At 40.9% G+C, this 21353-nt stretch overlaps 1 protein-coding gene across 3 annotated transcripts in view; it reads left to right on the top strand.

Annotated features, from left to right (window-relative positions):
• The window catches only part of LOC126168326 (uncharacterized), a 55541-nt gene extending 34474 nt beyond the window's left edge, over positions 1-21067 (top strand). For 2 of the 3 annotated variants that reach the window (XM_049920546.1, XM_049920548.1), the window contains exon 2: positions 14192-17055. In XM_049920546.1, the coding sequence (XP_049776503.1) occupies positions 14899-16221 (1323 nt within the window). In that variant the 5' untranslated portion in view covers positions 14192-14898 and the 3' untranslated portion in view covers positions 16222-17055. Of the gene's footprint in view, positions 1-14191; positions 17056-20961 lie in introns of those variants that run through there. The other variant, XR_007535455.1, reaches the window with a different exon arrangement.
• Positions 21068-21353: the final 286 nt, after the last annotated feature.

The raw sequence follows: 21353 nt of genomic DNA, 5'->3' as shown, positions 1-21353 counted from the left end.
CACAATTAAAATTTACAAAACACAAAGAAACTGATGTTCAGCCGAATAAGATATAAAATACAATATTTGAATTACAATCATCTCTAGTAATATCTTTAGTTTTCTATAAGAAAATCATTCTGAAATTTAATTACAATAATGTCCCTTCTATTATTTTAGTTATGTAATTAATTACAGTTTGGATTTGTTTCCTAACATGTAACAGTAGTACAGAGCTCGTGCTTTATCCAATTAAATACATAGAATTATGTACGAATAAGGCCTTAATCTCTGCAGTTGGAAAACTGTGAGATGTAAACAATTGGAGAGTTAATTAGAAATGTAATTATGAAGGATATTAATTACAGAGGAAGACATAAAAATAAGTAACAAACAAAAATGCATCGCTTGTTAATAACTTTTAAGCTGATTTTAAAGATAATGAGCTTCTTTGTGTTAGCTCATTACTCAATTGTAATTATGGTAATTAGAGGTGCTGACCACCTATGCCAACACTTCCACAGTATTTTAACATTTTCCGCCAAATATTTATGCCTTCAATTTCTTTATTATACATTCAATCCAGCATTTGTATGTAATTTTGTTAATGATAACAATCTCTTGATAATTATGACAATATACGTTTTTCCAGACCCTTGTATTTGCTTTCACAATGAATATAAAGTAATATTAGCAAATTGGACAAAATGATACACATACAGACACACATACAAGTCCCTAGGAAGCACTAAATTGTCTGATAATTATCCGTATGCATATAAAAAGGTGGTATCAGACGTTTCATATGAATTCTGGGGAAGGCTGTATCGTTATACACCTCCTCTCCCCCCCCCCCCCCCCCCTCCAGTCACTCGTACAAGTATTACTTGTTTGAAAGACTGCTAAATACATATAAACAAAAAGAATCAAAAGAGTTTTCTTTTCTTAGCTGTCACTCCAGTCACTGGTTCACATTGCACATCTTAAGGAATTGGCAGCTCACAATCATCAGTCCTTTTGTTTTGCTGTCCATCTTGTGTCTGCAGCCCTTCTTTTTCTGGCAGTCTCTATGCTGTAATAGCACAGTCCACTATTAGTGTCACAGTTTTTTTAATTTTCACTTCCAAGTCAGGTAAGGATCTTGGATACTGTTCTCTAGGTAAGAACAGGGATGAACTCATTACTCAAGGTACTCGTGCAGGTTACAATTAAGGTCACATCAGGTGTAAATATGTCAAAATCATTCACATAATATCCTATGCTATTAGCATATTTATAAACAAAATCACACAGAATTAATCATATCTAACCTGTAAAGATTTAGCTATATACAGATTAAAATCAATGAACCAAAAATGAATTATATGTATCCTTTCTTTTTGACTAATATTTCAGTATATTCCACTATACAGTATATTTGACCCCCAGATCTCATTTAACTATTTATCATATCACACAAACTCACAGTTTGTTTATTATGACACCATCTTGTAATGACAAACTTTTCACAAAATGTCTTTTGTCACAGTACAACTTGTCCATTTAGTAACATGTGTACATCTTTACCATTGTCCATTTGTTCATCTCATTAGCAAATTCATAAAATCATGACCATGCCTCTAATTTACAAAGAACCATCCACAAATCAAATACATGCTCTACAGACCATAACTACAATAATCTCCATTACCTTATATCCTTCCAGATTCTATTCTGTCATGAAAATGCTAACAGTAATTTATTTATAACTTTTACACACTGTAAAGTACACAACATATGGATCTAGAAAATTGTCTTGTACACAACTCATTACTCATAAATTAGATTTTTGAAATGTCCTTTCTACTTACATTTCTATTATAGTCGTAACTATTGTCTGAAATGCTTAAAAAATCATTATTTATACATTTTAAGAATTACAAAATCATTTTTAAGTTATTAGTCAATCATTGCCATGAGAAATTCAAATTTAGTGCACAATTTAAATTTTCAAAATTATTCCTCAAATAATGTCACTCAATAGTCATATTACATACATAAAACATACACTACAGAGAATGGATAATATTGTCAGTAAGAGAGAACTTCATTACAGGTTTATAGATGAGTAAAAGATGTAGCATCCGAAAATGAAAAGAGGAAAATAGAATGCTACATAGCTCGGAGACCTAGTGCTCGCCACACACTTGATGCAAGGATGTGTCCTCCTGGGGGCTTTTACATCATCTTATTTTTTCTTGGTGTTTGGCACTTGCTTATAGGCGTTCAGTTCAGTTATGTTATGTAGACCAAATAACCTTCCAGACTTTGGATACACTAACCTGTATGCATTTGGGTGTGGCATAGACTGAATTTTGAATGAACCAATATAGATGTCAAAGAATTTCATTAATTCATTATTTATAGCCTTGGATTTTTCATGTGTTTTCACCAGAACTAGATCATCAATTTTAAAATTTGTAGGTTTCAACTTCTTATAATGTTTGTTTTTTCTCAGTTTCTTCCCCTGTTGTTCCATTACTTTCTTGACTATGTCTTCTCTTTCCTGTGGACTCATAACCTTACATGCTGGGAATTCAATTAAGTCGTTGATCAGATTTGGTGGTTTCCCGTGATACATTATTTCACATGGACAGAACCCAGTAGATGAATGTTGTAAGCTATTCAGTATATCTTCAAAGCTGTCTACGTACTCTATCCAACTTACATGATGTTTGTTGCAATAAGTTCTAAATAATCTCCCTATTTCTCTCATGTAACGTTCAGCTGGATTGCTTGTTAGGTGATTAGCAGATATCAGAATTGGTTTATGTTCTCATCCTCATAAAATGTTTTCCAAAGTTTAGAAGTAAATAGTGCTCCATTGTCAGAAAGTATGCTCTTCGGTTTGCCTACCTATGTGAAATAGTCTCTTCTAATTTTGAAAATGATGTTCTTGCTTGTTGCTTTCTTCAGTGCACTTAGTTAAATGAATTTTGAAAAAAGATCCACCATGACAAATATGTAACAGAATCCTCCTTTTTAAGGCATCTATTTGTATTAGTTTGTCAAAAGGTTTGTCTAAGTGTACTAGTTTTCTCAATTGGCTTTCACAAAAACACTTGAAACTACCGTCATCTTTCCTATATATTCAATCATTCAAAAACTCACTTTTAATCCTAGCTTGCTCAGATTCTGACCAAAACTTATTTAAGTCTTTCTCTCAAATTCATCATGTGACATGGTAGAATTTACATGCTGATTGGCCCATGAGATTGCTTCTCCATCCAAAAACCGCTTAACAAATTTAACATTGTCTGTCATGTCATTACTAAAATTACCCTGACAATGGTGTAAAAAAAAAAATCAACAGGATGCAATTTCCCATCTCCTGAAAAACATTTTAAAGGTATGCCACTCCATACACAGTTAAAATTGTTAGCAAAATTTCTTTTGGCTACACCCACTTGTAATTCTACAACTTTCTTACTTAAATCTATAACATTCTTTTTACACAAATCTATTTTTTCATCATGCTTTAGATCTACATTACTTATTTGATTGGAAATGTCTGTAAGTTTTAGCTCAGTTTCTTTTGTAAGCTTCTACTTTTTCTTCTAAGATTCTCCCAGTCTGAACTACGTGCTCACCTAGTTTTTTGAATCTCTCCTTGTTTTTGGACAAGTCTTGTATGAAATTAGTTTCTAATATTTCTAACCTTCCTTCTACTGCTCCTACACAAGTACTAAGTCCCCCCTGCTCTGTCTCAACAGTAACTTTTAGTACTGTCAAACCATCCTGGATTTCCCTTATCTTACTAGTATCCTGCCTAATCTGTCCCATCTGTTCCTTCGCTTCTTGTCTAATCAGTCCCATCTGTTCCTTCACTTCTTGCCTCATCTGTTCCTTCGCTTCTTTCACATGCTGCTTTAATAACATTAACAAATCATCTCCACCTACTCTTCCCTGTGCAATTGGAGTACTTGTGCTGACATTTTCACTAGACCCCTCTCCACCAAAGCTTTGATCTACACTTTGAATACTACTGGGTGATAGTTCACTGATACTTGTTCCTAGGTCTGAAGTGTTTTCCACTGACTTGCAACCTAAAAGTTTTTCCTCACTTATTTTTACCTTGTCGTTATCCGCCATGGTAAAATATAAAACTTCCCACACAAATGTTTGTCACTTTCACAAAAACACTCCTTAAGAAAATAAACTGTTACTCATCTGATGGGTGACAGTGCTGTCCGAGAATTTGGTTGTTTTTATCCACACCAACTCTTCCCATGCGGCAACATCCATTCGTTCTGTGTGACCATAAAACAGTTTTTCAAGACAATTTATGCTTGGCATTTGTAGTAGCCACCAGAAAGATCGCGGGAGGCGCACATTGGCACGGCGCGTCATGGACGGTAGTTGCCGCAAGTAGAGTCCCGTCCACCAGAGGGCACGCGAGAATTCGGACGCGCCCTCTGCCGGCGTAACAACAAGAACAACAACAACAACTCCGGCAGGACAGGCGGAGCACAGTCAGTCAACATCGGGCATGCCTAGGACACAGTCCCGGTCTACGCTAAGTGAAGTGCGACGTAACGTGAACAGTGTTACTACACAATTGGCGACGAGTAGGGTCGTTCTTTCGCGTGTTGCGTCGTTGTTCCGGTTTCGCAGTTTCTCCACGGCATGGAGGATTTGGTGCGGGTTTTGGTTGCGCAGCAGACGGAGCTCATGGCCACCATGAAACAAGTGCTTCCGGCGTTGCTCTCCACGCCGTCTGCTCCGGCGCCGTTCCCTCCTCCCTTTCCCCCGTATGACGAGACGGCGGAGGATTGGGACGCATATGAACATCGCCTTCGGCAGCATTTCCAGGCGTTTCATGTTGCCGATGCGGAGGTATGTCGTGCTCTCTTCTTGTCTTGGATATCTCCCTCGCTGTATCAAGTTTTGCGGCAGCTAGCGCCGTTGCAGGAACCCTCGTCCTTGTCTTTTGACGCATTGTGTTCATTGCTGTCTTCATATTATCGCCGCCGCAAGCATGTTGTGGCGGCTAGGGTCGAGTTCTATCAATGCAAGAAACAGCCCCATCAGTCTTACCGGGCGTGGGCCGCAACCCTGCACGGTCTTAGTCGCAAGTGTCATTTTGTCACGGAGCAGTCGCGGGAGTCGTATGCCCATGTTATGGTACGCGACGTCATTGTTCGTTCGGCCCCTGATAGGGAGGTCCGGCAACGGGCCCTGCAGTTAGAAGACCCTTCCCTCGAAGAAGTCCTGTCCATTGCTCAATCGTATGAAGTCTCTCACGCAGCAGGTCAACAGCTGGAAGCGTGGTGCGACGTCGCGGAGGTTCAGGGCGGCGCGGCCGCGTCCACTGTGTCCGGGGTGGACGACGTGCGAGCGGTACAATCCGGCCGTTACGGCCGCTCCCGCGCGGCGCGTAAACAGAATTCCGGCCGCCGGCCCCTGTTGCCGTCCTGTGCGTCGTGCTATATACATCACGATCGGTCGAAGTGCCCCCAGCGTTGGGCCGTTTGTCGCAAATGTAATAAAAACGGTCACATTGCTAAAGTTTGCCGCTCAGCCTCAAAAGAATCGAAGGAAGCAAGTACAGAGGACGTGGACGTTGACATTCAGGAAGTTTCATCGGGCCAGGCTCCCGACGCATCGGCACGCAAACTCTTTATCGAGGTGTCAGTTCGGTCGCGCCGGTTACAACTGCAAGTAGATACGGGCGCGGCAGTTTCGTTGTTGAATGCACAAACGTATTCAGACCTTGGATCGCCCCCGTTGGCGCCAGTTTACCGGCGTCTACGCGGTTATGGTAAACAGTTCATTCCCCTACTGGGTCAATTCACTACCGACGTGACTTACAAATCAGTCACTCGGCCTATTACTTTTATTGTTGTCAGTGATGCGAGCTCCGCTAACCTTTTTGGCCTGGATGCCTTTCAAGCTTTCGGTTTTTCTATCGCTGACACCATACAGTTGGTCTCCGAAGACGTTCCCTATCACTCATTGGAATCTTTGATCTCAGACTTTCCAGATATTTCTGAGGAGGGCCTGGGGCGTGTTTCAGATTTTGAAGCTCACTTAACGTTGAAGGCGTCGGCTCGCCCGCGTTTTCTACGCGCGAGGCAGATCCCCTTGGCTCTCCGCCCTCAGGTAAAGGAAGCGCTAGACCGGCTGACAGCCCTAGGGGTCGTTCTTCCCATTTCTTCCAGTGAGTGGGCTTCGCTCCTCGTTATTGTCAAGAAGCTCTCGGGAAAATTACGTCTTTGTGGCGATTTTAAGGCCACCATTAATTCCCAATTGGTGGTGGACACCTATCCTTTGCCTCGTGCTGATGAATTGTTCTCCGCCGTGGCAGGAGGCCACTATTTTTCGAAAATCGATCTGTCAGAGGCTTATCATCAGATACCACTTGATGAGGACTCCAAACGGCTGGCAGTCGTCAACACCCCGTTTGGCCTTTACCAATACCAGCAGTTGGCTTTTGGAATATCCAGTGCCCCGGCGATATTCCAGCGTTATCTTGAGCATGTCACGTCGACAATCCCTCATTGTATTAATTACCTGGATGACATAATTGTCACGGGCCGCAGCACGACGGACCACTTGCACAACCTTCGCACCCTCTTTCTCAAATTCAGGTCTGTGGGCTTGCGTTGCAACCTGCATAAGTCAACCTTCTTCCAACCGTCCATTGAGTATGTGGGCTACACCATCTCTCGGCATGGCATCCAGCCACTAGGAAGTTTGGTCCAAGGTATCGTCAACCTTCCTCGGCCCACATCGCTGAAGGAGTTACAAGCTTTTTTAGGCAAGATAGCCTATTACCACCGGTTCATTACCAGGGCTTCCACTATAGCCCACCCCCTGTACTGCCTTCTGCACAAGGGTGTTCCTTTTGATTGGTCGCCTGCATGCGAGCGAGCGTTCACCTCGTTGAAGGGCCTCCTCACGTCAGCCCCTTGTTTGGCTACTTTTGATCCCCATAAGCCGTTGGTCCTGGCTACGGATGCTTCGCAGTATGGGGTGGGGGCGGTCCTGGCCCATCGCAACGCAGATGGTTCCGAGCAACCACTGGCGTTTCCATCGAAAACGCTTAGTCCCGCGCAGGCCCATTACTCCCAGGTGGAAAAAGAGGCTTTGGCCATTGTCTACGCTGTTACCAAGTTTCACCCTTTCTTGTATGGCACGAAGTTTCAGTTAATCACTGACCATAAGCCGTTAATATCGTTATTTGGCCCCGGATAGGGCGGCCCACAGACTACAGCGCTGGGCCTTGTTCCTCTCTAAGTACCATTATGACATTCATTTTGGCCCTACAGGCCAGCATGCCAACGCCGACGCTCTTTCCCGTCTTCCGGTGGGCCCGGACCCTACATTTGATCGAGAGGAGATTATGTGTTTTCATTTGGATGTGGCGTCCCGCCAGGCGGTTGATGGCTTCCCGATCACTAGTTCTCGAGTCGCCAGGGAAACGGCGGCTGACCCGGTTCTCCGGCAAGTAGTTCGCCTCATTCAGCAGGGGTGGTCGTCCCGCCCTCCGGGCCGGGCCTCGGACCCTCTTCGTAATTATTTTCTTCTACGAGACCGCCTCTCGGTCTTGGAAGGAGTTCTCCTTCTGGCTACCGATGATACAGCTCCTCGCGTGGTTGTTCCTGCAAGTTTACGACGGGAGGCCCTCAAGTTATTACATGCGGGGCAAGGGTGTTTCCCGTACTAAAACCTTGGCTCGCAGACATGTGTACTGGCCCGGTATTGACAGAGAAATTGAGCACTTGGTGGCCGCCTGTTCCCAGTGTGCGAGCCAACAAGCATCTCCCAGGGCAGCGTTCTCTTCATGGCCGCCGGCAACCAAGGCATGGGAACGTGTTCACATCGATTTTGCGGGGCCGTTTCTCAATGGCTTTTGGCTCATTGTCATTGATGCGTATTCCCGATTCCCATATGTGGTTCGCTGCTCCTCAACCACTTCAGAAGTTGCAATCCAGGCACTAGCAAAAATCTTTTCTGTGGAAGGTCTGCCAATCACCCTGGTCTTGGACAATGGACCGCAGTTTCTTTCGCAGACCTTCCAGGATTTTTGTAGGCGCTTCGGTATTCGGCACGTTTGCTCTCCCCCCTTCCATCCACAATCGAATGGGGAAGCTGAGCGCATGGTGCGCACCTTTAAGACGCAGATGAAAAAGTATGTGCACGAATTTCCTGCAGAGGAAGCATTGACGTTTTTCTTGACGGCATACCCGGACCACACCAATGGGAGACCGCAGCCCTGCAGAGCTCCTCCATGGGCGTCAACCTAGGACTCTGCTGCACCTCCTCCAGCCTGGTCCTCGCCAGTCTTCCCAAAACGGAGTACCTGGCTTTCCACTGGGTATGTCAGTCTGGGCCCATGGGTTTGGTCGCAATCCACGTTGGATACCGGCGGTGGTCCTGCACCGTCATGGCCGCCGGCTCTATACCTTGGAGGTGGGGGACCGGGTGGTACGTCGTCACCAAAATCAGCTACGTCCACGTTCGGGCACCGGCTTCCCCATTGCCGGCACCTGTATTGGTTTCACAGGGGATGTTACCTCCTCTCCCCGCTGTGACTCTGCCGCACTGTGATGGTTCTCAGCCTTGGCAGCCTCCAGTGGCTCCAGCACCGGCATCGCCGTCATTCGAGCTGCCCCAGTGAGAGCCGGCCCCCCTAGCCGGCCCAGTTTCGCAGGGGGCTAGTTCCCCTGTGGTCGTCCCTTCCCCTTCGTCCCCGCCACTGGGTCTTGCCCCTCCTGAGGTGGAACAGGATCCAGAGTTCGACAGCTTGTCGCCCGTTCTGTCCCGGGCTCCGGTTGTGGGACGACGGGGGCCTCTTCGTGTGGGTCACTTCCAGCTGTATTCGAGGGTTCCGGCTCGAGGGTTGGCAGATTCCCTCGACTCCGGCCATCCCATGGATGTGGAAGTCATCGCTCCTGCCCGACGCTCCACCTTCCGACGCAGTGGATCACAGTGGCTTCACCCCCCGAAGGAGGAGGAGTGTAGTAGCCACCAGAAAGATCGCGGGAGGCGCACATTGGCACGGCGCGTCATGGACGGTAGTTGCCGCAAGTAGAGTCCCGTCCACCAGAGGGCACGCGAGAATTCGGACGCGCCCTCTGCCGGCGTAACAACAAGAACAACAACAACTCCGGCAGGACAGGCGGAGCACAGTCAGTCAACATCGGGCATGCCTAGGACACAGTCTCGGTCTACGCTAAGTGAAGTGCGACGTAACGTGAACAGTGTTACTACAGCATTTGTCTTATGTTCACCTGAAACAGTCACTTGTTAAACATATTTCCACATTTCAAACATCAATCACAGCTCAACTCCACCAAATGTAACGATTCATGTTGAATGTTACTTAACTTAAGTTTCTTCTCCCTGGTCCATTGTTGAATGAATGCGAAATTTTCATGTTTAACAAGATTTACTCACATTGACATCCAAACTGCACAGTCATGCAGACAAAACAGACTTCACAGATTTCTTTGACTTCCAATCAAACTCTCTAGCAGACTCAGCAACAATTAACTGACTGCCACACAGCCTCGCTGCTTTCCCTTATATAGAATTTGAACAATTGCTCACAAAATATTCCATTATTAATTTTGTACAATTTCAATGCTACAATTAAATTTACAAAACATAAAGAAATTGATGTTCAGCTGAATGAGGTATAAAATACAATATTTGAATTACAATCATCTCTAGTAATATCTTTAGTTTTCCATAAGAAAATCATTCTGAACTTTTATTACAATAATGTCCCTCATATTATTTTAGTTACGTAATTAATTACAGTTTGGATTTGTTTCCTAACATGTAACGGTAGTACAGAGCTCGTGCTTTATCCAATTAAATACATAGAATTATGTACGAATAAGGCCTTAATTTCTGCAGTTGGAAAACTGTGAGATGTAAACAATTGGAGAGTTAATTAGAAATGTAATTACGAAGGATACTAATTGCACAGGAAGACATAAAAATAAATAACAAACAAAAATGCATCGCTTGTTAATAACTTTTAAGCTGATTTTAAAGATAATGAGCTTCTTTGTGTTAGCTCATTACTCAATTGTAATTATGGTAATTAGAGGTGCTGACCACCTATGCCAACACTTCCACAGTATTTTAACATTTTCTGCCAAATATTTATGCCTTCAATTTATTTACTATACATTCAATCCAGCATTTGTATGTGATTTTGTTAATGACAACAATCCCTTGATAATTATGACAATATACGTTTTTCCGGAACCTTCTGTTTGCTTTCACAATTAATATCAAGTATTATTAGCAAATTGGACAGAATGATATACATATAGACACACATACAAGTCCCTGGGAAGCACTAAATTGTCCAATAATTATCCGGATGCATATAAAAATGTGGTATCAGACATTTCGTATGAATTTTGGGGACGGCTGTATCGTTATGTCCTAGGGCAATTTCAGTTTAAATGTATCCCATTCGATCTTGGGCAATATCACATGGAAATTTGTTTTGGTCAGTGAATATAGCTCTAAAACAGTCACATTGTTCTGAAGAACAGTTTGTCTTGGAATTATATTTGTCACTCACTGACCTACTTTTTGTGATTCCATGAAGTATGAGCTTGGATGCCACGTAGTCACTTTGTCACATGAACCATGTTTCTTGTATAGTTTGCGATTTCTTCTTCGCAGTTACTGCTTCTTACCAAATTCATTTCAGCATGTACAAAGACACCTCTGTAATTATGTTTAGGTTTGGAATCCAGTTCTGCCATTGCTTGTTTTGCATGTACTATATTTTTAAAATGTTTGCTGAGTTGTTGCATTCTAATTTCAAGACACACGTCAATTTTGCAGTTGGGAAGAGTGATATCCTCCAACAGTAAGTCATCACTTACTAAAAACTCATTTTTGTTTCCCTGCATAGCTGTGACCTTGTCTTTCCTCTTACTGTATGCCACCAACTTCCAGTTAAACAGCGGAAAATCCAGGATGGAATAATGACAATGTTATAAGAAGGATAGATTGCTAAGAAGCGGTATTTTGGCTGAAAGCTTACTTGTTTAGCAGTTTTTTTTGTTGTGCCTGTCTGTCACTCAACATCTCCACTGTATGGCGAGTAGCAATCTGTCCTTTTCATAGCATTTTCAACTTCCATATTTTATATTTATGTGCAGAGCTTAGGCTTGTTGGGTTTATTGTGATGTCATTGGAGGCACTGGGTATGTTGTAGAGTGTAGAGTTCTTATGCACACACTTATTTTTGTTATCATTTTGTATTTCTGTTGGACGGATTTGACTTTGACAGGTCTGCTTTTTGTATTAATCTATCATTTTCTTTCTTTGCAGTTAATGTACTATTCAGTAGCATGCTCATTGTTTGATGGAAGGGTCATACTTCAGTGAGAAGATTAGTAATTATAGATGGTAAACAAAACAGCAGTGAATCAAATCGACCACCCATGTGTGGCTATCCTTGCATCACATTGATCTAAGGAAATAATGCTTCCCAGATCAAGGACTGGACACTGTCCATAGAAACAAAATTTCTCCTCCAGAAGAATAATCTACCAATATCTGAAGCTCATGAAATATCATTTTAATGCAACATATTTTTACTACATGCATTTCATATGGTGCACAAGGGCAACCCTCAGTGTGGCAGGAGATCTGTCCACCATCCTATCTGACATTAGGTAGTGACATTGTAACAAATGTTTTAAAATAGGAGAAAACATTGATGCAGTTCGAGCTCTAACAGGCAGTTTTAGCAGTTTGATTCATCTGATTCTCATTCCATTAAGTAGCATCTCAAGTCAAGCTCAGTTTAGTTTTATGCGACTATGAAGACACCAGGGTAAATGTAGACACTAACTCTCTTATGACTTTCTTTATTCTCATCATTTATTCAAAGATAAGCAACCTTTTAATCATTCTGGCTCACTTGTCAAAAAGAATTTTCTGAACCATTGTAACGTACCTTTTAGACACACTAAACTCACCCCATGGAAATTGCTAGAAGAATATTTTCAGTGTCATAGTTTAGTGCATCGTAAGGAAGTTGTTCCAAATGGTTTTTGGACTTTAATACATGATGAGATAACTTGAAAATGATTTTTGTCGGTGATGAAATACGGTTCTGTGTCGACAAAGGCAGACATTCCAGAAAAAAAAAAAATCTGTTAAGTGTTCCTCAGGAATCATTGCAGCAATTTTGCTTGTATGTGATACCCAGTAAGTGTGATGATGAATATGCTGTGTTGAGCATCCGAAATTCATCACCACCTCCTGTACTCTGTTTCATATTGATCAGTTTTTGTGTACTCATTTCTCTTATTTCATGTCACTGTACAATAGTTAAATACATTAGTACACAAAAGTTAAGGACAAAAGTAACTTTCGCATGATATCACTGCCAGTTAACAAGAGTTCGATAAAACTTGGATCATATGTTTAAGGAACTGTTACAGTGTACTACAGAAGATAACTGAAATAAGTATGCGATGAGACAAACAGAAATGAGACTTTTATTCAAAGACAGTTATTACACTGAAGTTTAATAAATGTAAACATGGTCCACAGTAGGCTCTAATGGGATGTTTATTTAATTGTCCAATTAGCTAATTTCGACTAAGTGTCATTGTCAAGTACATTTCTAACATCTGTATTTCATGTCATTTTCAAATCACTCTTAATGACAAATAAAAAATGTCCATATTCCATCATTTTACGAAAGGATTACACTACGCGGACACCTTTTAAGATCATATTCTGAACTTTGCTCTGTGTACAACAACATGGTAACTGACAGCAGCTGGTAATTCGTTGTCACAGGTACTTATTCATCCCTGAAGTCACCGCCATCCACATTGGTCCCCTGGACATTACAAATGATGGGACATGGTTCTTAATAGGGTGTGTGATCCCCATGGATGGCAGTGTGCACTCTGCAACGTGCTTCTGTGCTGGCCACCAGGTTCATAATAATTTCTTGTGGCAGGGCATTCCATTCCTCCACCAGCATGATGGACAACTGTTTGATGGTTGTTATTGTCCATGAAGATGCTCCAATACCTCTCCCCAATGCATCCTGCATGTGCTCCATGTGATTCAAGTCTAGGGAATGGGCAGGCCATTCCATTTGCCAAATATCCTCTCATTCCAAGAGCTCCTCCACCTGCACTGTTTGATGCAGTTGCGCATTGTCATCCATAAAAATTAATTTGGGGCGAAAGCACCCCTGAAAAGATGCACATGGAGGAGTAGTACAGTGTCATAATAACACTGACCAGTGAGTGAACCATGTTCAAAGATGTGGAGCTCAATATGCCCATGCTACGTTATGCCTACCCACACTATAATACCTGGACCAACAAAGCGATCATGTTTGACAATGTTCCTGGCTGCATTACATGTTCCCACGTGTCACCATATTAGTGTACATCCAACACTGTTGTACACTATTCTTTTAGTGGTTGAGGTGTTATGGCTTGGGGAGGCATAACTTTGCATGGGCATACTAATCTCGAAATCTTTGAACTCAGTACACTCACTAGTCAACGTTACTGTGACAATGTACACCTCCCCCATGTGCATATTTTCAAGGGTGTATCTGATCCTGACTTCATTTTTATGGATGACGATGAACAACCACATTGAAAAGTGTAAGTGGAGGAGCTCTTGGAACAAAAGGATATTCAATGATTGGACTGGCCTGCCCATTCCCCTGACTTAACTGCCATCAAACATATGTGGGATGCATTGGTGAGAGTTTTGCAGCATGTCCATGTATACCAATGAGCATCTAGCAGCTGTCAACCACACTAGTGGAGGAGTTGAACGTCGTACCACAAGAATTCCTTATCAACCTTGAGGCCAGCATGGGAGCAAGTTGCAGATCATACATTGCAGTCCCTATTAAGAACAATGTCGCAACATTTGTAATCTCCAAGGGAACATTATGAATGGTGACTTCAGTATCAGTATTGTCTTTAAATAAGACACATTTCTGTTTGTCTCATTACCCTCTGTACTATACCGTGGCAGTTCTTTATGCATATGGTCCAAGTTTTGTCAAGCTGTGTTACTTGGCAGTGACACATAATGCAAAAATTACTTTCATCCTTAAGGTTCGCATCATAATTCTGCAAGTGAAGTAGTATTGAAGTGTCACAGTGAATTCTGTCTCTAAAAAATCTTTTTCTTATTTCAGGATTCAGTTTCTGCATTGCACAGGGCCATTTCTGTTGTTCGACATAATGAGTCACATAAAAACAATAGAAGATTTAAAAACATCAGTTGCTGAATTAGCAAGCCTGATGGATGATACTTTCACATGCTGCAAGCGGAACTATGATGCCTTGCTACCATACATTGGGAAAAAGGAAACAAATTTTAAAATATATCACAAATTAATAAATGTTAATATAATGTTGAACAAGTTAAGTGAAGAACTTGTAGGACTTAGAGTTGAATATGTAACTCTGTCATCGTATGAACAAAGAATGGAGATTGCTCTGTTTGAAGGAGGTAGAAAGAGAAGAAAGTCTGATGTGCTCGAGTTAGGCAGACATGAGACCAAAAGTATAAAAATGGAAGTGCCATATTCTGATAACGCCAAGTGTTGCATTTCATTAACCTCAGAGACTGGAATCAATATGCAGTCAAAGAATTTGGAATCGGAGGATACTGAAGAAACTAGACAGTCACCGTTGCCAAAGTCGGACACACACCGGCCAAAAATCATAAAAACGGAAATAAAAGATTTAAATGAAGTTGAAAATTTATTTGTTTTTCCCACTGGTAATAAAGATATTCCTGCAGATCAAACATCGTGTGATACTAGAAATAATAGAGTGACAGTTTGTTTTGCTGGTGATGAGGAAAGTGCCTCTGTAGCAGGTAGACTTGTGAGAGACAATGCTTATGATGAACCAGGTGATACGATTACTCAGAGAAAACACTGAAGAGTGTTTCCCATTGGAAAGTTTGGGAAGTCAGACTAGCAGTCAAGAGAAGTACGAAGACATTGACAGTGTTCTTCATGAAGATCATAGCATTCGCAGATATCTAGGAGGAAAAGTTGATTGTACCACTTCCTTTTCTTACCACTCAATTCAATCTTCCAGTGGTGAAGAATCTCCTGTTGCTTTCACCACTTGTGATTCGGAGATTGTTAGATCATTACAAGGGAGATCAAACACTGGTAACAAAGAAAAGAAAAGAGCTCCCGTTTTTCCTATCATATATGAAAATGGTCAGAGTTCAGAGGAATTGTGTGATGCAGGTGATGAACTGTATGGTATTGTAAGGCACCAGAATGGGAGATTTAAGTGTACATTACGCAATGATGGACTTATTAATTACCAGGCAGTTCCTGTTCGTGTGAAAAGAAAGCAGCATAAAAGGAAACGAAAAATTTCCAAGAAGAACAGTTGTGCCACAGTTTCTGAAGTTCCAAATGATAGCTGTGAAGGTGAATTTGTTAATTACCAGGCAGTGCATGGTCATTTGAAAGGAAAGGCACACAAAATGAAACGAAAAACTGCCAAGAACAACAATTGTGCCAGAATGTCTGATGTTCCAAATAACAGCTGTGAAGGTGAACTTGTTAATTACCAGGCAGTGCATAGTCTTTCGAAAGGAAAGATGCATAAAATGAAACGAAAAGCTGCCAAGAAGAACAGTTGTGCCAGAATGTTGGAAGTTCCAAATAACAGCTGTGAAGGTGAACTTGTTAATTACCAGGCAGTGCATAGTCATTCGAAAGGAAAGATGCATAAAATGAAACGAAAAGCTGCCAAGAAGAACAGTTGTGCCAGAATGTTGGAAGTTCCAAATAACAGCTGTGAAGGTGAACTTGTTAATTACCAGGCAGTGCATAGTCATTCAAAAGGAAAGATGCATAAAATGAAACGAAAAACGGCCAAGAAGAACAGTTGTGCCAGACTGTCTGAAGTTCCAAATAATTGTTGTGAAGATGAACTTGTTAATTACCAAGCAATGAATGATCATCCAAAAGAAAAGAAGGATAAAATTAAACGAAAAACTGCCAAAAAGAAAAGTTATGCTAGAGTGTCTGAAGTTCCAAATAACAGCGGTGGAGGTGAACTTGTTAATTCACAGGCAGTGGAGGGACATACAAAGCAAATAAAGCCTAAAAAGAAACGAATAACTGCCAAGAACAGTTGTGCCCAAAAGTCTGAAGTTACAAATAGCACCACACAGTGCAAGGTCATGTGAAAGGAGAGAAGCATAAAAAAGAAAGACAGATACTGCCAAGAAGAACAGTTGTGCCAGAATCTGTAGTTAGGAATAACAGCTGTGAAAGTACAGCATCTGTTTCTGTGTGGCCTGCTATTTCCTGCTTATTTACTGACTGTTGTATAGTACAGGTACCAAACAATATCAGTTAAACGTGCAATCACATTAGTTGATGTATGAATGTATGTACGTGCATCATTTCATGTTAACAAAAAATTTTCAGGTTTCATTTAGGATAAATAATCTCTTCCCTTTGTAATGAACTGGTAATAAGATAAATACCCAACATAAAGGACACACGTTTCTAGGTAGGCTAGGTCATCTTGATCAGAAAGGTATATTACGAAACGTTGAACTGAAAAATAAATCCTGCAGTAACTGTTGGAAATACCAGTCAGTCTAGAGAACATTGTTTGTAGTACTCAGTTTATTTCGAAAAACAATGTTTTTTGTAGTGTGTGCAACTTTTTCTGTGAAAGTACAGCAGTATTAATTCATATGATGTGCAAACCGACTCAAGAAGTTAGATGAAATGATAAAAATCAATATAGAGCCAACAATATGAGAAAAACTGAAAGATTCAAAGTAATGTATGTGTGTATTATGAACTTATTTTCAGTGTAAATATGTTATTTCCATTGACCATTTGTTAATGTAGTGTGATGACCCAATGTTTAAGTGTCAAGACAGACATTGCATAGCTCCAGAATATGATCCTGTGTCTTATAGGTTTTTGTGTTATGTAAAAGACAATACTCAGATGAAAATATTTTATATAATTTAACTGCATATCAGAGAAAAGAAGTCCTTTTGTGTTCAAGCCCCCCCCCCCCCCCTTTGTCATGTACCTCTCCCTCTCCTCCCCCTCTCCCCCTCCCTCTCCCCTTTAAATGTAAAACTGCAAGATTTGTGAAGTGTTGTAAATGTATATTACATAAATCTAAGATACCTACTGATTATTGAAGTTTGAGGTTCTGGCAAAAACTGTGAAGAAAAGATTACTTCATACAAGTGTTATGCAAATGTGTCACCAAGGAGCATATGTTTATGAATGCACCATATGGGAAAGTGAAACGAAAATTAATAACATGACAAGAGTGAGATAAAGTAAAAATATCAGAGTTAATTAAGGAGGAAATCAACTGTGATTTTCCCATAATTACAGATAACTAATTTGCTCCTGAGGTATAACCTTCACTTTAGTTGGCTCAGCATTTTATTTTTTCATGGCCGGAGAAGATCTGGAGAAGCTCAAACTTCATTTCGAAATTCTACAGTAGGCACAGGTTTCAAATACAATAACTCTTCAGATTAATATCTATTTATAAGGAACACTGCAATAATCTCTCAACTTCAATCTAAATGTCCACTTGACAGCTCAAGACATAACAACAGTATGCTAACACCTATTTAACAGCTAACTCTTTTTCTCTTGTTTTTGGTGAAATCAGCCGCACTGTCAAGACATGATCTTTATTTGATAGTGTGTCCTTCTCTGAGCTGGGATGTTGAAGTGCGGAATAACTGCCTAACTGGCAGGTACCGCAGTGTGTAGTAAACTACTATTGTTGATTGTTGCTCCCCCCCCCCCCCCCCCTGCACTCCCCCTTTTGGAGATGCACAACATCCTACCATAATGGTTTACTGCACAAACAATAACAAAGCTTCCAGGCAGTTTTTGATTGTAAACTACTTTAATAAAAATACTCTCAACTGTCAGTCAGGCAGATGCTTGGTGACACATCATTTTACGAAAGTGATATGTCGCATCACACAGTTTACCAAGTAACAGCTGACTGTGAGGTTTTTAATGACAGTACTTTGTCAATAATAAGTTTGAACTCATTACAAGGTATCTGTCTTGTAAATTTCGGATTTTTCTGTTACATTTTGTGTGCCTGTTTCCTTGCATAGTGCTTATTGTCCTGTCCCCACAGTTTTTTCAGTATGTACTATTGTTTGTTGTTTAAATTCATTTTGAGTTATTTCCTTTGATTTCCCAGTGTTCCCACTGAATGTAAGACTAATCTGTTGAGGTGAATTCATGGTTCATTTCATGAAGGTAACATTGTCCACTTGTTTGTGTAGCTACATGTCAGCTGTTTACTCAAGTGTATTGTATGTATAATAGTGTTATGTGTTCAAAATTCCACTTACGAGAAGAGCATTCTGGAACACCAATGCTTTCAGTGGTATGCAAACTTATTGTTTTTAAAGAGAGCTTATTATTCGGAAGGTAGTTGGTGAAAAATTGGCATCGTTCCGTATTTAATTCCTTTTTAAGGCAGATTAAGATTGAGTGCACCAACTTTTTTTTCTTCTTATGTCTTTGGTTTCATCTGTTCGTCGTCTTCTTGCCCTAACTCAGACTTCATCTCACTTAGCAGCTTAGTTTTCCATCTGAGCTCTATATGTGTATACTATTCTCTTATTCTTTTCTTCTCCAGTCATTCATACCAAATAAGACAGCACAATAGCTAGGGTATTGGACTTACATTTGGTAGAAGCAGTCTTCAAATCTCCTACCAACCACCCAGAATTAAGTACTCTCTCTTGAAGAGAGTGCCATTGGGGAGAGTGCATTGATGGCTCCTTTGAAAAGACCTAGAAGATTAACCTTCCCATCATTATCCATTTCCACTAGCATTCACACTCCTGGTGCTGACACAATTACAGGTAATGTCTAATTTGATTATGATTTGTTTTAATGGGCTATTATTTAATACTTTTAAGGGGACATTCATGAAATTGACTGAAAATGTCACTTTTCAGTTTATTTTTTTATTTATTAGTAGAAATTGTGAGCAGTAAGTTCCCAAAGTTTCAGTGATGAAATCACATTCAAAGTGCCTGAAAAATAATTAAATGCATGATGTGACCTTGCCTTGCCCACGTTTTGAAGCAACACTTACATATACAGGCTCAGAAGGATAACACCACCTACATTCACAAGGAGAGGCTTCCAAATTGTATCCTGGATGTTGTTAAGCCCACTTACACGTTTCTGGTTGATCCTGAACTTCTAAAAAGTGTGTACGTGGCAAAATCCTGAATCCAAATGAGTCTCTAAATTCACTCATATGGAAACAATGCCCTAAAACCACATATTCATATGCTACAGTTTTCAGAATTGCAACTTATGATGCATGGAGAGGTTGTACAAAGGATGAAGGTATTAGAGAGAATGGGCTTCAAAATAGGAAATTTCACTCGAGACATCTTGAGAAAAATAATTTACAGCACCTTTCTGCAGCTGAAAAGTCAGCTTAAGATCTGGTAAAGGAAAGATGGCAGTAAACAGGAAATCAGAAGAGAAGCTTTGAAGGGAAAAATGACATTGAGGCTTTCTGAAGAGGTGACTTAAGAAAAAAAATTGGGTTGTGACATAAGAAAAACATGAACTGAACTTTTAAATTGCACTTCCTGAAAATTAAACAATGGAAAATCCAGAATGAAATGTAACAATATTTTCAGTTGCCTGAGAGTGTGTGCGAGTTGTTTGCGCGCGCGCGCGCGCGTGTGTGTGTGTGTGTGTGTGTGTGTGTGTGTGTGTGTGTGTGTGTGTGTGTGTGGTTCTATTGTTAATGAAGACCGAAAGTTTGCGTTGTAAGAGTCTTTTTGTTGTGCCTATCTGCGACTCAGCACTTCATGAAAATTATGTTTTTAAAGTTTATATACCTTTTTCTTAGACTTTATGAAGGTTGGAATTATGAAATTTTGTACACTTACTTCTATAAACCCAGTGAATGTTGTCTCCAGAGTAAATTTTGAAATTCTTAGTGTAACAGGGTGTATATGACCTGGGACAACTGGGAGATCCGGGAAAAACCCGGGAATTTTTTCATCTGGGAGAAAACGAGGAAAATCCAGGGAATTTTTTAGAATTCCGGTAATTTTTTTGTTTTAGTTTTCAGTCAATTTTTTGTAATTTTGACTGGTAAGAATTGATACTCTAACAAAGGATATTACTGTATCATGCTACTGCAGAATAACTGCAACAATAAAACGTGAATGAGAAAACAAAAGGAAAATAAAACATAAATTGTAAAGGAAATGTGCCATTTACCTCAACTAAACACAGTGCTCATACAAGGGTTTGCCAACAGCAAAATGTGTCAAAGGCTTTAGGAAGACTGTGCAATGCTTCATAACAACAAATTGCCCCCCCTATGAGCGTGATGTCACAACTGTTTACATTAGATTCGTTAAGCAGTAGTGAGCGGGCTCATGTGCATGCGCAGTTGAGTGGCATATGAGTAGTACCTTCCCGTTTCTGGCTACAGAAATGTGGCTGTTAGCTGTGTAAGCAATTGCAGCGAGATGCTACCGGGAAAAATTTTACTGCCGCGCCCAAAAACCTCGTTTCGCAAAGCGCCTAGCATCCAGCGCACATTGATCTATCAATTACTCATATGATTTTGATGTGTTGGTTTTTGAATACACTCTGTAAGTTGTTTTCTGAATGAATCATAAGCTGCACGTGGTAGCCGTGCAGTCTGAGGCGACTTGCCATGGTTCGCGGGGCTCCCCCCCCGTTGGAGGTTTGAATCCTCCCTTGGGCATGGGTGTACGTGTTGTCCTTAGCGTAATTTAGATTAAGTAGTGTGTAAGCCTAAGGACCGATGACATCAGCAGTTTGGTCCCATAGTAAAAATAATAATAAAAAAAAATCATAAGTTGATTTTTGAACGCGTGCATAGTGTACGTGATGTCTTTCAGGAGAATCCTCGTCGAATCTAGAAGTAAACTTTCCTGCAGGCAAAAGGGGACCGGGCTATACAAGCTGAGCGGAGTAAAGACGAACGAGTGAACGCCAGTTGCTGTCTGATTATGCTGTTGTTTGGATTTGCGAATGATCAGTGTTGCTATAATTACTTGGGAAATTCATAGATTCAGACTACCAGGAATAACAGGTAAGAAAGATTACATATTATCTTCTCGATGTATCCCAGGAAATGAAATTTTGTCAGAAAAATTTTGGCTAGATCCCCACACTAGTAAGGGCGAGTTGTACAGTCCCCCTCTAGCATCCAATATTGATTGCGAGTTTTTGTAAAGAGGGCAGGATGTCAAACCGGATGACTGGAAACAGGAGAGGCACAACAGGACAT

The sequence above is a fragment of the Schistocerca cancellata genome, chromosome 1, assembly GCF_023864275.1.
Source record: "Schistocerca cancellata isolate TAMUIC-IGC-003103 chromosome 1, iqSchCanc2.1, whole genome shotgun sequence".
NCBI lineage: Eukaryota > Metazoa > Arthropoda > Insecta > Orthoptera > Acrididae > Schistocerca > Schistocerca cancellata.
The sequence above is the reverse complement of the archived record's forward strand: the minus strand, read 5'-3'. Positions and strand labels throughout refer to the sequence as shown.